The sequence below is a fragment of the Manihot esculenta genome, chromosome 5 (assembly GCF_001659605.2).
Source record: "Manihot esculenta cultivar AM560-2 chromosome 5, M.esculenta_v8, whole genome shotgun sequence".
Classification (NCBI taxonomy): Eukaryota; Viridiplantae; Streptophyta; class Magnoliopsida; order Malpighiales; family Euphorbiaceae; genus Manihot; species Manihot esculenta.
In genome coordinates, this window is record NC_035165.2 from 9,000,914 (window position 1) to 9,016,196 (window position 15,283).

General features: G+C 31.9%; 1 protein-coding gene and 1 long non-coding RNA gene across 6 annotated transcripts; one reads left to right on the forward strand and one right to left on the reverse strand.

Annotated features, from left to right (window-relative positions):
* Window positions 1-1,674: 1,674 nt before the first annotated feature.
* On the reverse strand, window positions 1,675-11,815 carry LOC110615346 (probable LRR receptor-like serine/threonine-protein kinase At1g53440). 5 transcript variants are annotated; one of them, XR_006350696.1, is made up of 26 exons: window positions 11,658-11,815; window positions 11,285-11,583; window positions 10,250-10,394; window positions 9,042-9,116; window positions 7,336-7,407; window positions 7,173-7,244; window positions 7,008-7,079; window positions 6,849-6,920; window positions 6,690-6,761; window positions 6,521-6,592; window positions 6,165-6,236; window positions 5,982-6,059; window positions 5,774-5,842; window positions 5,590-5,652; window positions 5,441-5,497; window positions 4,643-4,723; window positions 4,522-4,533; window positions 4,376-4,425; window positions 3,776-4,152; window positions 3,512-3,704; window positions 3,278-3,412; window positions 3,087-3,202; window positions 2,791-3,013; window positions 2,606-2,683; window positions 2,199-2,295; window positions 1,675-2,063 (listed from the first exon to the last, which is right to left on the reverse strand). XR_006350696.1 is itself a non-coding variant. In XM_043956658.1 (26 exons), the coding sequence occupies exons 2-26, from the start codon at window positions 11,529-11,531 to the stop codon at window positions 1,854-1,856; spliced, it is 3,024 nt and encodes a 1,007-aa protein (XP_043812593.1). In that variant the 5' UTR covers window positions 11,532-11,583; window positions 11,658-11,815; the 3' UTR covers window positions 1,675-1,853. The 5 variants fall into 5 exon arrangements, 3 of the variants coding, with proteins under 3 accessions (XP_043812593.1, XP_043812594.1, XP_043812595.1); XM_043956658.1 differs by having other exon boundaries at window positions 2,199-2,349; window positions 2,446-2,683; XM_043956659.1 differs by having other exon boundaries at window positions 2,199-2,349; window positions 2,446-2,683; window positions 11,285-11,571; window positions 11,658-11,777.
* LOC122723668 lies at window positions 7,168-8,822 on the forward strand. Its single transcript, XR_006350698.1, has 2 exons — window positions 7,168-8,117; window positions 8,219-8,822. It is a non-coding gene; the product is annotated as an uncharacterized LOC122723668 (long non-coding RNA).
* Window positions 11,816-15,283: the final 3,468 nt, after the last annotated feature.

The following is a 15,283-nucleotide window of genomic DNA, read 5'->3' on the forward strand; positions in this document are numbered from 1 at the left end:
GCTTCCAGAAGATCTCACGGAGATTTAAAAGATGAAAGAAACGGGATTTGGCTCGTAAAAACTCATCCATATGCACCTGTAGACGAGAGCCACGTAGACGGGCCATAATAGCAAGACTCTCGTCCATCTCAGCTTTATGCAGAAGTCTAAGATTCGTGCCCCACGATTTCAAAGCAGTACGACAGGCCACAAGCTTACCCTCAACGTCCATATCTGGAGAGAGTTGTCAAATATCCGAAATTAGGGTCCGACAACCTGCCTCACGGAGCCACGTATTCTCAAATCGGAAATGATGAGCATGGCGCTGATCTACAAAGCATTTGACAGCAAGAAGAATAGGCAAATGGTCCGAAGTAGAGAAACCCAACACTTTAGCAGTAGAATTAGAAAACCTGGTACGCCACTGAACATTAGTAAAAACACGGTCCAACCTAGATTCCACCCAGCCATCACTATTTCTTCCATACTCCCATGTAAAAGGATATCCCGTCATGGGGAATTCAATAAAACCAGAATCACAAAGTGCATCTCGAAAGCCATTGATCAAACGTGAAGGTTGAGGACGACCACCTCGCTTTTCAGAAGACGATAGAATATCATTGAAATCGCCTAGACACACCCAGGGTGTTTCATGATGAGATGCCAGCATACGCAACCGTTGCCAAGATAAATAACGAAAGTTCTGATCAGCCTCGCCATAATAGCCTGTCAAGCGCCAATTACCAACCCCTTCAATAAAAACTTCGGTGTCAATATGGTGTTGCGATGAGCTAAGAAGAGTAATAGAAGAAATTGATCTCCACAGTACAGCCAGACCCCCACTACAACCCAAGCAATCCACACTGAAGAAACCATCATAAACCAACAAGTCTTTTATTTCATTCACCCGAGCAGAACAACATAAAGTTTCAATTAAGAAAAGAAAATTTGGCCTCTTAACTCTAACCATCTCTCTCAAGACCTGAACTGCTCGTGGGTTGCCAAGTCCACGACAGTTCCAACTAATATAACACGCATAGTTGAAAGTGAATTGTTAGATTCTAAAGATATTAAACGTTTAGATAATAAATTAAAAAGATAAAATATGGGTTAGGAGGTTTTTCTCGCATAGGGGAAAAGAAGAACATATGCAACAAATCAAAGGAGCATCATAAAACCAAAAGATGATTTTTTTTTTTTAAAAAAAAAAAGGGAGAAACCAAGATCTGTTCTATAAATTCTTCATGATAATATGATGTCAGTTTGATTACCGAGAAAACGAAAAAAGAAAAAAGAAAAGGAGAGGATATGTTGATGTTGCTGGTTAAAAGAGAGATATGAGGCATGATAATGTGTTGCATTCAAGATTGAAAGAAAGGGCAAACAATAAAATATGCATGGGGCTTATATGGGTGTGAGATTCACTTTCCTTAAATTGTTAGAATGCCGAATCTATGCGAGTACAAAAGAAAAATTAAAATTGAGTGTTTTGAATGCACTAAATAATTTTCACAATTAAAATTTTAGAGTAAAATAATTGTGGTGCTTATATAATACATTTATGTAAAAATAATTAAACTATATATAAAAAAACAATTACATCATAATTTTAAGATTCACTAATCCACTTGCATGTTTTAATTATCTATTTATTTTATTTTTATTAATTTATTTTACCACATAAACAATTATGTGTGATGCAGAAATCCCACCGTATAATTTCTCAATAAATGGATTATAATCCAAACAATCAACATTAAACAAGTTATGCGAATTGACTATAATTTATACATAGCCACACAGCACTTATATAAAACAAACAAGAAAAGAAAACACACATTCATAACATGCATAAAGAAAGGGTTTGGAATTCGTCAGGAACTTTGGACTTTGGAAATCTCATCAATGGTTTTCTCATCTTCAAGTACACATACAACTTCAGACATTGTAGGCCTTAGATCTGCGGTGGGATTGATGCATAAAATCGCCAGTCTCAGAATAGTCAAGGCCATCTTCCGGTCATAATTGATTAATTTCCTATCAACCAAATCAAACACCCTTCCTTTTGCGTATTTAATACGAGCCTGCGATTATACAGCAGCTAGGCTTTAGAAGTTTGAGCTTAACAGAAACGAGAATTTCATATTTATATTCATAACATATGTAAATTCTCGGTCTATGGGTAATCAAGAGTCAAGAAATAGTATAATCTTACTCACATCGTCTATAAGAATAGCAGATTCCTGATTTGGTTTATTTTCTACACCAGGTCTCCCACAGAATATTTCAAGTGTCACAACTCCAAAACTGTAAACATCTGCTTTATCGGTGATGGGTTGCCTCAGTGCATACTCAGGTGCAATATATATTCTGTAACAAGGATAGATAAAAATTAAATATGATCAGCGGTTGCCGAATTCTAAAATGGTAAAAGAAACTTGCAACTTGTTAAAGAAAAAGAAATACCTTGCCCCTCCTGCTTTGATAGTCAAAAATGGATCTTCCTCATTGTAAACCTTCGCCCATCCGAAGTCCGTTAACTTGGCAGAACAATTTTCATCGAGCAAAATGTTACTGGCTTTTATATTCCTGTGTAGAATCTTCACTCCATCTTCTTCCCCATGCAGATACTTCAAAGCTTTTGCTAATCCCAGGCAGATATTAAATCTGCGTGTCCAATCAAGTTCTATTTTGGATTTGGGATCTACAAATCCAAAACCCAACTGATCTCATTTCCAAGCATGTCACAATAAAAACTAAAAACAAAAATTTTGCAAGTTAAATTGAAAATAGATTTGAAAGATAGATTACCAAACAAGGCTTGGTGAAGGGAGCCATTCTCCATGTGTTCGTATATTAGTAGATGAAGGTCTTTTCTTGAATAACCACCAAACAACTTAATTACATTGTCATGTTTCAAGCTTTTCATCTGATTGAAAAAAATTTCCCCATGTAGTTCATCTTTAAGCTTGTCTTGCATTGATTCCGGAGAAATCTTCTTCACTGCAAATTTAATCTGACCTGGAAGTTCAGCCTGCATATCCGTTTATAGAGTATAAGATATGAATGCTTATAATAACTTGAAACTGAAAAATAAACATGCCAACCTTATACACTATCCCAAAACGTCCTTCACCAATCTCCATATCAGGGCTAAAATTTCTAGTGGCATCTATGATTTCTTTAAGGGTGAATGTTCCGTCTTCAACTTCTATACGTACTTCTGGTCAAATGAAAACAAAGAAAAATTATCAGCAGAGTGGGGTGCCTAACATTTTTAGTTAGAATATAGTCTCACCTTGCAACTCTCTGTTTCCTAACCAGCCCATTTTCCACATGAAAGCCAATAGAAGTATTGGAGCGAATACAGAACCTACTGAGATCCCTACTATCTGCGGAGTAGATAGTTTATCTCCTCCCGGAATTGTGAAGTCTGAATATAATAATATTAGACAACAGACAGCAACATCAATCATGTTGCCTGTAGACTTTGTCAGGTACAATAAAATTAAGAATGAGTGCAATTTTTTACTTGGAGTCACAGAAATTCCGGCGACAAGCGGTCCATTGCTACTTCCTGATTTGCTTACAGACCCCTTGCCAGCCCAGTGAAAATGGATCTCCAGCAAATTGTCATCTACATGTGCCATGAATTCTCTTTGTAGTGCTTTATTAGTATCCTTGGCCTCATCCTTTATGCTGAAATCTTTTAGTTTTCTCTCACCCTGCAATGAACAACAGTTCCCTAAATGATGAAAATGGCACGGTGAAGATGTAGCAAAAATAAATGTAATACCTGAACGTACACATCGAAAACCCGTTTTTCAGAACTGCTGTAATCTTCATCATCTGTATAAACAATTTCAGCAAAATGAAGTTTTACATTGTAATCTCCCTTGTGCAAACAGAATCCATAATATGTGAGAGACACAGGGCAATAACGAGCTGTTTCATGCAAAGATTCCTCTGAAACTCCACATGTCTTGTTCTTTATGTAAACACCTGGATTATCAGTTGATACTGATAAAAAAGAATCAGAACAAGTATAAGCCCATCTTTTTTCTCTACTTTCTTCAGGACCTTCGTAGAACTTGGCTTGTGATGTATCTCCATCATAATGGTTCTTTTCAAAAGTTAAACTTGCACCTCCAGAATTTATGAACAAGTAATAATCTGCAGTAAATATTACAAAGAAAATTTGTCTGTTAAGCATAAATATATGATAATACAAAAATAAAAATTACCAAATTAGCCTCAGCATTTTTCAAAAGCTAGGAACGGTTTTCAAATGTAACATCCATTTGAAAAATGACTCAGCTTTATTTCAATTTATAACTTAGATTCTACAAAATAGTCAGCGATAATGTTCAAAGTAAGCCCTCTGAATAGAACATACACTTAGATTTCCCCTGGCAAAATTTGGTTCTCGCGTCAAGTGTATAATTCCTAGAAAATAAGAAAAAGATTGTCACGGAAAAATTCAGGATGTACTGTTCTGGTTATGGAGAAAAGAAGAAGAAAAAGAAGAGGCCATCAACATACCTGTTTGGTTTGCTAGAGGAACAGCAACATGGTTTGCAAAACAAGTTGCAGGAAATAAGAAGAAACTCTTTCAAACTGAATTAAACAAGAGATTGAAAAAGAAATAGGATAAGTTTGTCACCTGTTTAGCTGTGGTCCATGATTCTTTCTTTCTTTTGAATCCTTGCTCGGCGGAGTTAAGAAATTGTTGTAAGACACATCACTGAGAGGTAACAATTTGTGTAACAGTAGGCTCTTTAACATATAATTAATATAGTGAAAATTCTTATTTAAATCCAGTTTATCATAGACTTAAAATATAATATTTATAGTACAAATCACGGGCTTTTGCCTACTAAATATTCTTCTATTATGTTAAGATAAGCACTCTAATCATAATCTAATCAGAAAAAAGACTGATATAATTTTTTAAAATAGTTTATTAATATTAAAAGTATTGTAAATCAAAATTTTGCAAAATATTAATATTTTTTATCCAAAATTTGTGAAAATATTCTTAAAAAATCAACTTTTGCAAATATTCTCAGCGAAAAGTATATATATATACACACATATTTTGCCTATGGAAAAAAGTCTGGGAATCACATAAATAAATGGAATCCGTATATTTATGTTTTGGGTTTACAAGGAAGTGTTTATCATGGTACACTTACATTTACTTCTTTTCACATGCATACAGAAAGATAAAAAATGGGTTTAGCTATTTTCCTTCAAAAGTTCTAATTTCAAGTTAAAGGTGTAGAGGTTGAAATTGTGCAAAGGAAGGTGGGAGTTGTAAAGCAAAAGCAGTACCCCATTACGAAGCCCCAGATGGGAAGATCCAACATAACCCTCAATATGCAATGGCTACATATAATACTAATAACTATTAAATAAAAACTATAACTTGAGAACAACAATGACAGAGAGGTGAACGTACGAGTTACCACGGATGAATGGAGGGATTGATCCTTGAAGCATATTTCCTGTCAAATGACTGAGCAAAACCAAGTAAGACATGATGAGTTCTTAATGGGATCGGCAACTTCTTATAATGGAGAATGAGCTTGGAAGGTTTCGTTTACATACATTTCTGTCACATTCTCCAAAGTATTTGGGATCTCACCAGTTAACTCATTAAAGCTCAAATCTCTGTTAAAAGAATTAGAGTGAGTGGATGAGTGATGGACTCTATTATATACATAAAAAATTTTGTTTGAGACAACCATATGAAGTAATAAAATTTTACTTTCTTATCTAGTTAGGAACTTACAGGTAATCTAACTGCCGCCAATCAACAGTAGCAGGAATAGAGCCTTTAAGGTTACAATTCCTCAGTAGCCTGTAAAGACAGACCATCAAAGAAGTAATTGGGGATTTATATTTCATATTTATCAATTTATTTTCTACATGCATATTATTAATCAAATTTGAATGTGAATAAAAATTACATCTAGCACATCAAGTGCTTGATCACTCACATTTGCATTATAGATGACATATTTATATGCGCATGATCTGGAAAAGAGAAACCAGAGTTGTTTAGGTCACTAACCCACCTGTAACAATAAAACAATTAATGCCTTCGAAACATAAGTTTTTTTTTTTTTGCCCCCTGCAAATGAAAAAATGAACTGGAGAACAAAATAAAATTCTGCACTTACAAGTAACTAAGATTTTGCATTCTAAAAATTTCAAGAGGCAGCGTCCCTCTAAAATCATTTCCCAAGAGATACCTGCGTGATCCGTACGGAATATCAAACTTTACTTGAAATGATTCAATTAAATTGAGATATTAAATTAAAAATTACAACGTATGGAATGCAAAAACACTCAAAACCCAGGCTCTTTTTTCTTCTTAAATCTAATTAGCCATTAAAATATTCTTATTCAAAAAATGAATAAAAATAATGTATTTTATTACTTTCTAAATACACTGTTAAATATTTCCAAATCAATTCGTGAAATGGAAAACTTAATTACAAAGTTCAAACCAAGAATTATTAAAACGGATCCTTACAATTCCCTGAGATAGGGCCATTCTGAAATGAAGGCTGGTATTGAACCATTCAAACTGTTCCCAGCTACACCACTGCATTGACCAGTTAAAAATTTTCTCTAAGAACGAGATATCTACCAAAAGTCAGGCTGAGAACCAAAAGAAAATGAAGGGTTAGAGCTACACTCACAAAAGGTTTAGAGACTTGAGGTTTTTATAACTTGGAGGCAAAGATCCAGTCAAATTGTTGGAGCTCAAATCACTGCAGCAAAGAGAAGACTTAACTCAATTTCAAACTAAATACGTTTCTGTAAGTCTAGTCTTGTCTTTGTTTTGGGCTAAAACTTACAGAATTTCAAGCTTCGTCAAGTTCCCAAGTTCCATGGGAAGACTACCATTGAGATTGTTCTCATCGAATCTCCTATAATTAATTAAAAATATATATAAATATGTATACATAAAAATGGAAGAAAAACTCCAAGTTTTTAGAAGTTAAGGAGTATATTACAAAGAAGTCAGATTAGCGAGTTGGCCCAATTCTCTAGGAATTCCACCTGATAACCTATTGTTGCTCAAAGTCCTGAAAAATCCCAGAATTAATTACAATAAGCATACTCAAAAGGAAGTTATGCATTGATGAAAAAACAAGTAAATTTTAAATGCTCATACTTACAAAAACTGGAGTGATGACAAGCTCCCTAGAGATGGAGGAATGGAGCCATTGAGGAAGTTATCATTCAGCTTGCTGTGGCCAGTATTTAGTAGATGATCGGTGATAACATTAAACTGTCAATCAAGAAGTGAAAGAAATTTTGGGGAGAGAGAGAAAGACTCACAGGTTAACCAGATACTTCAGCTTCCCTAAGGAGTCAGGAATAACACAACGAAGACGGTTGAAGGACAAATCCCTGTTGCAGGTAAAACCATCAAATACTTTCCTTCTTTGCTTTCAATAAATAATTTATGTAACCAAATTAAGTAGTTAAGACCTGGCTATGTTTTACCTTTCTTGTACTGTATTTTACATGTGTTTTCTACTAGCGCTTTTATATAACTCTCTGATCTTCTTTACCACAACAGAATAAAAAACAGAGCTATTCTCTCATTTTCTGAGAATTGTTCACCGCTACTGATCCCAAATTCTACATGGTATCAGAGTAGGTAGAGAGAGAATGGTCAATCTTTGTTTTCAATTGATTTCCTTTTTTTTTTCCTAAAATCTTTGATAAAGAAAGCGAAACCGTGAGAAAAGTGGAAGTAGCACAACGAGAGGAAACGGTACAACTGTTGCCTGGAAAGAAGATGGCTCCGATGGAATTCTGGTGCTGCAAGGGCCAGATCGCTGTGGAATGATCTTAGTTTCGGCGCCTTTCATCGGATGCATTTATCGAATGTGGAGTTGAGCAATGCGCATCACACTCGGGGCAAAGAACAAGTTAGGGTTTGTCGAAGTAAAAAATTGAAGTTCCAGAGGAGGAATCAAAAAGAGTTTTAAAGAAGTGGAAAGGATGTGTTACATGGCAACGTCATGGATTGGAATTCAGTTTCTAAAAATCTCATGCAACAATTCAATCCACTTATTTCCTTTTCTAACAATCTTTAGCTTGACCTTTCTTCGGTTTGTTTGCCTTTCTTTTGTTTTGGTTTTCCACCGTCCCTCTATTGGTTTGTTCTCATGTTTTTCTTTGATGTTTGTTGGTTTTATTATTGGTTTTGCAGGTCTTTAGTGGCTTTGGTGAGAGGGTTTTGGTCTAGGCCTGGTTGTGGAGGAATGCTCTTTTCCGTTCTTGCCTTCCGGAAGGTTCTTCTTGTATGTGTGATGCCGTAACTCGGGACCATTGCTCCCGCAAGCTGTAGTTGGTTGAGAATTTTACCGCATCGTCTTTCTGGATTTAGTGTTTGAATCTGTTTTAAGTTTGTTTTGCTTTGGGTCTTTGTTTTGCTATTTTGTGCCTTGCATTTTTTTATTTCCTTTGCATGTTCGTGTTGCTTTATCTCGATTGCTACCATCGGCACTCAGTTCTCCATATTTTCAGTGACAGATTAATGTGCGAGGCGGTGCTGGTGTGAATCGGTGATTCTATCAAGTCGGTGCTGCTGTTTGGATGATTGGATTGTCAGTTTGGGTGTTGGTTTGATTGATTGTTTGGTTTGATTTATTTTGACTTGATTTTATTTTTATTTTTATTTTCTTTGGATATTTGGCAAATTCTTCTTTCCCTCTAGTTTGCTGTCCTTCGGGTTTTGAGAAACGTAAATATTTCAGCATGATAAAAAAATTTTATTGTAAAAGACTCGGATATTTATCATATTTTGTTCAATACAGGAGCTTGGAATTCATGCTCAAAACTTCATACTCCTAAAGTTAGAAATGACTTCAATGCCACTTAATTAAAAATCATTACATATATAATATATTGTTTATATATATATTTTTTCGTACTCTCAGATATCATTTTTCTAGCTGTTAATTTGATAAAAGGGAAAATAAACAATATGGTCTGTAAATCATATATGAAAAACGAATCTATATAATACTCACAGTTGCTCTAGGTAAGTAAGCTTGGATACATTTTCATGGATTCTTCCAACTTTCAAGTCCAAAACACTAGTAGATCTGTCATCGATTGAAGAAGGAAAATACAAAAAACCGTTAATTCATTTTCATACATGTAATAATGTCTAATTATATTCAATCTTAACTTATCGGTGAAATTAAGAAAAACTTCTTAGCAGTGCATGTGTATTTTATTAACTAAATTAAGCTATTACATATTTTTTTATTGCATTATTTTTTACAAAGTAAAAAATAAATAAAACGTGTATTTATTTTATTACGTGATTTTAATATCTTAATATGTAATTTTGATTAGTTATTATAACATTTTAATTAACTTTTAAGTAATTTTCAATAATAATTATAATCATAGATTTAATAAATAAAAATCGATTTCCAAAAAAAAATATTACAATAAAAATTATTATTCCAATTAAAAAAATACAAAAACATTATTAATATTATTAATATATTAAATAATATATCAATTAAATTTCAGTTAAAACTCGGTTGGTTCAATAACCGAGCTTGGTCTGCAAACATTGTTATTAATTTTAATTAATACTTTAAATAAAATATATTTTATTAATAATTTTCATTTAAAAATTAATATTTCTAAAAAATTATTTAAATTATAATCTTTAAATAAAAAATAATAAATATTATTATATAAATTATTTATTTATATATATAAACAAATTCAAATAATGAGTAATATATACATAAAATTCAAACTCATTCTAATTTTAATTATATATTATCTTACAATACAAATAAAAAAATTAAAATAAGTAGTAAAAAAGAAAAATTATTATAAATTAAGTAGAATTTAAATTTAAAATTAATTAAATCATTTAAGAAAATTTAACTCAAAATATCCACAATTTATAAAATTGACAAAAAATGTACTCCTAGACTTAGCCTGATGGTAAGTGCATCCGGTTAAATCTGATAGATCTCAGGTTCGAATCCCCATCTCCATTTCAAAAAAAATAAAATTGACAAAAAATATTTATATATACTGATTATATAAATAGCACGAATTAGGCAACAAATCAAAATTACTCTAAAAAAAAAGACGCTAAATTTTGATTTATGAAGAAAGAAGTACTAACATTATAAAATTTATATTCGAAAAAGAAAGAAAAATAAGTATTAAAAAAAATGTATCAATAGAAAGTCGAGAAACATACATGTATGTGACATGACAGATACTACTATTGTCGTAGGAGCAGTCGCATCGAATCGAAATATCTTCGGATTCTGTCTTACAATCGCCGGTAATGATTGGTCTTGATGGTAAATTCAGCTCATCCACGAATTCAGCAAGACCGTATGCTGCCAAAAATTTCAATAAACAATATATATAAAGAATAAAGAAAACTTATACTTATTATGAAGAATTTAAATTTTAAGTCTGTATGTGTGTGTACATGAGATTAAAAAAATGTAAATATTAGGAAAATAATGACAAATAAAATTAAACTAGAAAAAATTAATTGAAAATTTTTTCTCTCTTTTGAGGAAAACAATTTTTCTTTGTACCTTTTTGGAGTAGTTAGTTTTCTGCCTTTGTTTTTAGAGGTTTTTTATGTTCCTTCAAATAGAGGGAACTCCCTTTCTGTTCGGTTGTGAATTGCCTCTCTTCGTTTCCTAGTAGAGATATAATATTGTTTAGTTTATTGTGACGGCAATGAACTCTCTTTCTGTTCGGCATTGATAAATAATAAATATTGTTTATTAAATGAGTTTAAAAAGTGAGTTCGAGCTGAAACCAATCGAATTTTTATCAAGTCGAATCGAGTCGAGTCTCGAATAAATCACAAATAATTTAGTTCGTTTACAAAAATTAAAATATAAATTATGTAATTGCCTATTTTATCATATTTCTAAGTCTTAAAAAAAGTTGTTAATATTGTTTGATTTTTGCAATCCATTATACTTTTGTTTCATTTAATATACTTGCAATTCATGTTAATTTTTCTTGACTTACATGAGTTCAACAATTGATTAATGATGGTAGTATACCTAATATTAAAAAAATAGCTATAATATTTCATTGATAATTCAATGGTCGGTAAACAATCACTAATTTATTTTATAACTACACTTTACATAATTTAATTAATAAAATTTAAGGTTGCTTCTTAGTTTTTATGACAGTTCTAATTATTTTCTGCCCTTCCAAATTTTATATTGGTATTGATGAGAATAGGAGGTGAGGTTACCTTCATCACATGGCAACGTTCCAGGTCCACTGCAATTGAAGCTGGGGCTGCGGCTGCGGCTTTTGCAATTCGGATTGTACGTTGGGCATATGCAATGTGAATAACTATTGCGTCGACAAACCGGAATAGCTGGACCAGGAAAAAGTGCTGCAGAAGCATCCCTTTGAATTTTTGATGCATTACCCGCTTGACAAAAAACAGAAAGAAGAAACAGCAACAAAACCACCACCGAATGATGCTCAACCATTTCCCTTTCCTCTCATATAATCTTGCTTCTTACTATTTGTCTGTTTTCAAACCTGAGAAACACATATATAAAAAAAAAAAAATAAACTTTTAAATATATTTATCTGCTGATCATAAACATACATACTTGGAAGGGGGTGGTCAGCAAAGTTGCCTGCCTTCAGTGAACTAAACAAACTTACTACTCCTATAGTTTCCCAAAGAATAATGCAGGCATTTGATATTGGAGCTGTATGAGATGAGTGGCATCAATAATGAAATGGGTACCCTACCACCAAACGCTTTTTAATAAGTGGGTGAATTAAAAGTTGCTTTATCTTTGGAGAAAAAAAGAAAAAAGAAAGTTGCTTTATCAAAGGTGTTTCAGCACAGTTTAATATATAATACTTAGTAATAATGCAATGTAGGGTAATATTTATTTAAATTGGATCTACTATAACGAGATCTATATAAAATATCAATATTTTTACTACAAATTTATATAAATTTAATTTAGATAAATATTTTTCATGGAGTTTAATATATAATACAATAGCGTAAAAATACTTTCTGCGGGACTTATAACTTATAAAAAATAAAGTAAAGTAACAGATATATTCTGACATTTAAATAAAAGAATATTTAAATATACGAGTGAATAAACAGTATATATTGAATAATAGATAATAGAATGTATATTTTGAATTTATATTTTAATTTATTTTTGTATCATAAAAAAATAAATTAATTAATTATTTTTTTAATCATTCAGTTTATACTGATTAGCGAAGGAAAAATCGTATTTCACGTATTTAAATTTAAACATTTAAACTTTCTAATTATGAATATGTTGAACCAATAGAATCAATAGAAGATATTTACCATATAATATATTTTAGACAATTACTAATTCATATTAAATAGTATTGGTGTTTGTTAAAAAGAAAAAGCAACAATAGGGTGAGCATCGGATTCTTGAGTTATTAATGTGGATCATCAAAGGATTCTCAATAAATTTTCAATCTCCTCAGTTATGTTATATGGGTACTTTAATTATTCTCTTGATTTTTTTAAAATTTCTTTTTTGTCTTTATGTTGCTTTCTTATTCACAAGAATCACCACTTTTCCCCCCTTTCGACTCTCTTTGTTTTTTTTTTTTTAATTTTTATTCTCAATTAATTGATTTTGTTATTATATATTATAGAACAAATAAAATTGTGGTTAAATATGGATCACATGTTCTGAAGTTTTTTTTTTGGTTAAAAAAAAAAAGAAAATTCATTAAGTCACCAATTTGTACCTTTATCAAGAAAAGTTATTTAATATATTCTTATATTTGAGCTTAATAATTATTTTACTAAAACTTTAATTTGTGAAAAATGATTAAAAATATTTTATGTAAAAAATATCTTCTAAGAAAAAATTTTTAAAAAAATTATTTTTTATTTTTAGTTGTGATTTAAAAAAAATTAAAAAAGTTATATATAATACTAATTGTATTATGTGTTTTAAATATTATTTAAAATTCATAAAATAATTTTTTAAAGTAAATTATTTTTTATTTTGATTAAGAAAAATATTTTTCATCAACTAATTTTTTTATGTGTTTTAAATATTAAAAAATATAAAAATATATTTTTAACACTAAATTCTATTACTTATTTATTCCATATGCTCAATTTCAAACTGTTCACTTCATATTTGATTAAAATAAAAATTCATTTTGATGAATTTTATCTTATTATCCAACAAAAGACCAAGACCTCTTTTGTGGATGGGACATGAGTGGCTCCTGGAAGAAATTAATGACGTATCCTGGCAAATGTCATCACATATCATACTCAATTGTTAATTCCCAATTTTCTGACTCATCTCCTTTTGGTCAGCTAAAGTTAGTCCTCTCCTCTTCTATGGTGGGGTAAAAAAAAAGAAGAAAAAGTAGAATATGACCTAACAAAAATATGCAGATGCCCTTAATTCATTGATTCCTCACCAAAAGCAAACCTATTATTTAAATAAAAAAAATGTCACTATTAAATTATTGATCAAAATGAGCTGGAAGATCCTAAAAAAAAAATCCTAAAGTTTAAATATATTGCAATGTAGACTATTCAATGATTCTCTTTGGGCATAATGGATACGCACTAGCAGCTCTCTTTCAAAAGTTGCTGAACCCCAAAATTTGTCTGTAAATTTTCAGGAAAAAAAATGGAATTAGAGTTTTGATAATTCTTAGTGATTGTGAATTTCTCTAGATATTTTTTTCTTTTTCACAAGAATCACAACTTTTTTCCTCCCTTTCGACTTTCTTTCTTTTATTTTATTTTTTAAAAATTTTTTGCCTTTATCCATGTAACATTTCATTAAAGGAGCTTATTATCCAACAAGAAGACCAAGACTTCCTTTATATGTTGTGTGTCATGATTTCAGATTTTAGCAATCACTTGAAATCGTGCGATATTCAATTTGAACACTTTTAAGTCAAGTTAGTTTTCAAAATCATCTTATATTCTGTGAATATGAACAACTTGGTGAGTCAATATTATATAAGCAAATAACGAAGTCAATAAGTCACATTCAATTAAAAGTCTCACCATAGACTCGATAAATAAGAACTGAAGACGAGAATTTATGAACAGATTACTTATTTTACTTCAGGGACAAAATAGTAATTATATATTATCATCAATCCGACTATTACAATAATTATCACCTCTCTTGTAGACAGGGGAGACGATCTACAACCAGTGAAGACACAACTCAGGAATGCTATAGGCCTACAGCAGACAATTAGGCCCAGCCCTTACTGATAGCCAACTAGTCACTCCCCCCTAAAGAGTTTTAGAAACAAGTAGGCTTGTGGTAGGAGGAGATATCAACATGTCTCATATGACACCCCCTAAAATAAATATATGAAAATGAATTATAACTGTAATGACCCGAAAATCGGACCGCTACTGGCGCTAGGATCCAGGTCGGCTTAAGGCCGCCGGGACCCGTAGCAAGCCTGACATACAACCTGTAAACCTGTTTAATCCCATACATGATCAAGAATATGCATAAAAATTAAAACTTTTCTTTCATACATTCTCTAATACGCCAAACTCAACCTGTGCATGCACTGAACATAGTCATAAACATAAGCATTAACCCCTCTGTGGGATCTCATCAATGCCTCAATGGGCAATATAACATACGTTGAGTTGGTTTACATGAACATCACAAAACATCTACGATCATGTATAAAAAGGGATACCTTACACATTGGGTCAAGCACAAGCTCTAATCCTCAATATCATTACATTACATAACTATTCATAACTTTACATTATTTTACAATTTATCATGTCCACATTCTATCTATTACATATACATGACTTCAATACTCTTGCTGACCTCCTGGTCTACCCTGTACCTGCAAACCTGGGGGATTAGGGAGAGGGGTGAGCTACTAGAGCCCAGTGAGCAGAATAATAAAACATTTGAAACATATGATAACATGGAATGCATCACATCACAGCTAATCACATCAAGGATGAAGTTGTCACCAATAGCCCTCTACATGGTCCAACTGTGCCAGAACGTAGAATGGGTCCTGGTCTTTCCCTTACATGTCATAACATAACAGTCCAACTGTGCCAGAACGTAGAATGGGTCCTGGTCTTTCCCTTACATGTCATAACATAACAGTCCAACTGTGCCAGAACGTAGAATGGGTCCTGGTCTTTCTCTTACAAAGTGCCAGCGAACGTAGAATGGGTCACACTGGTCTT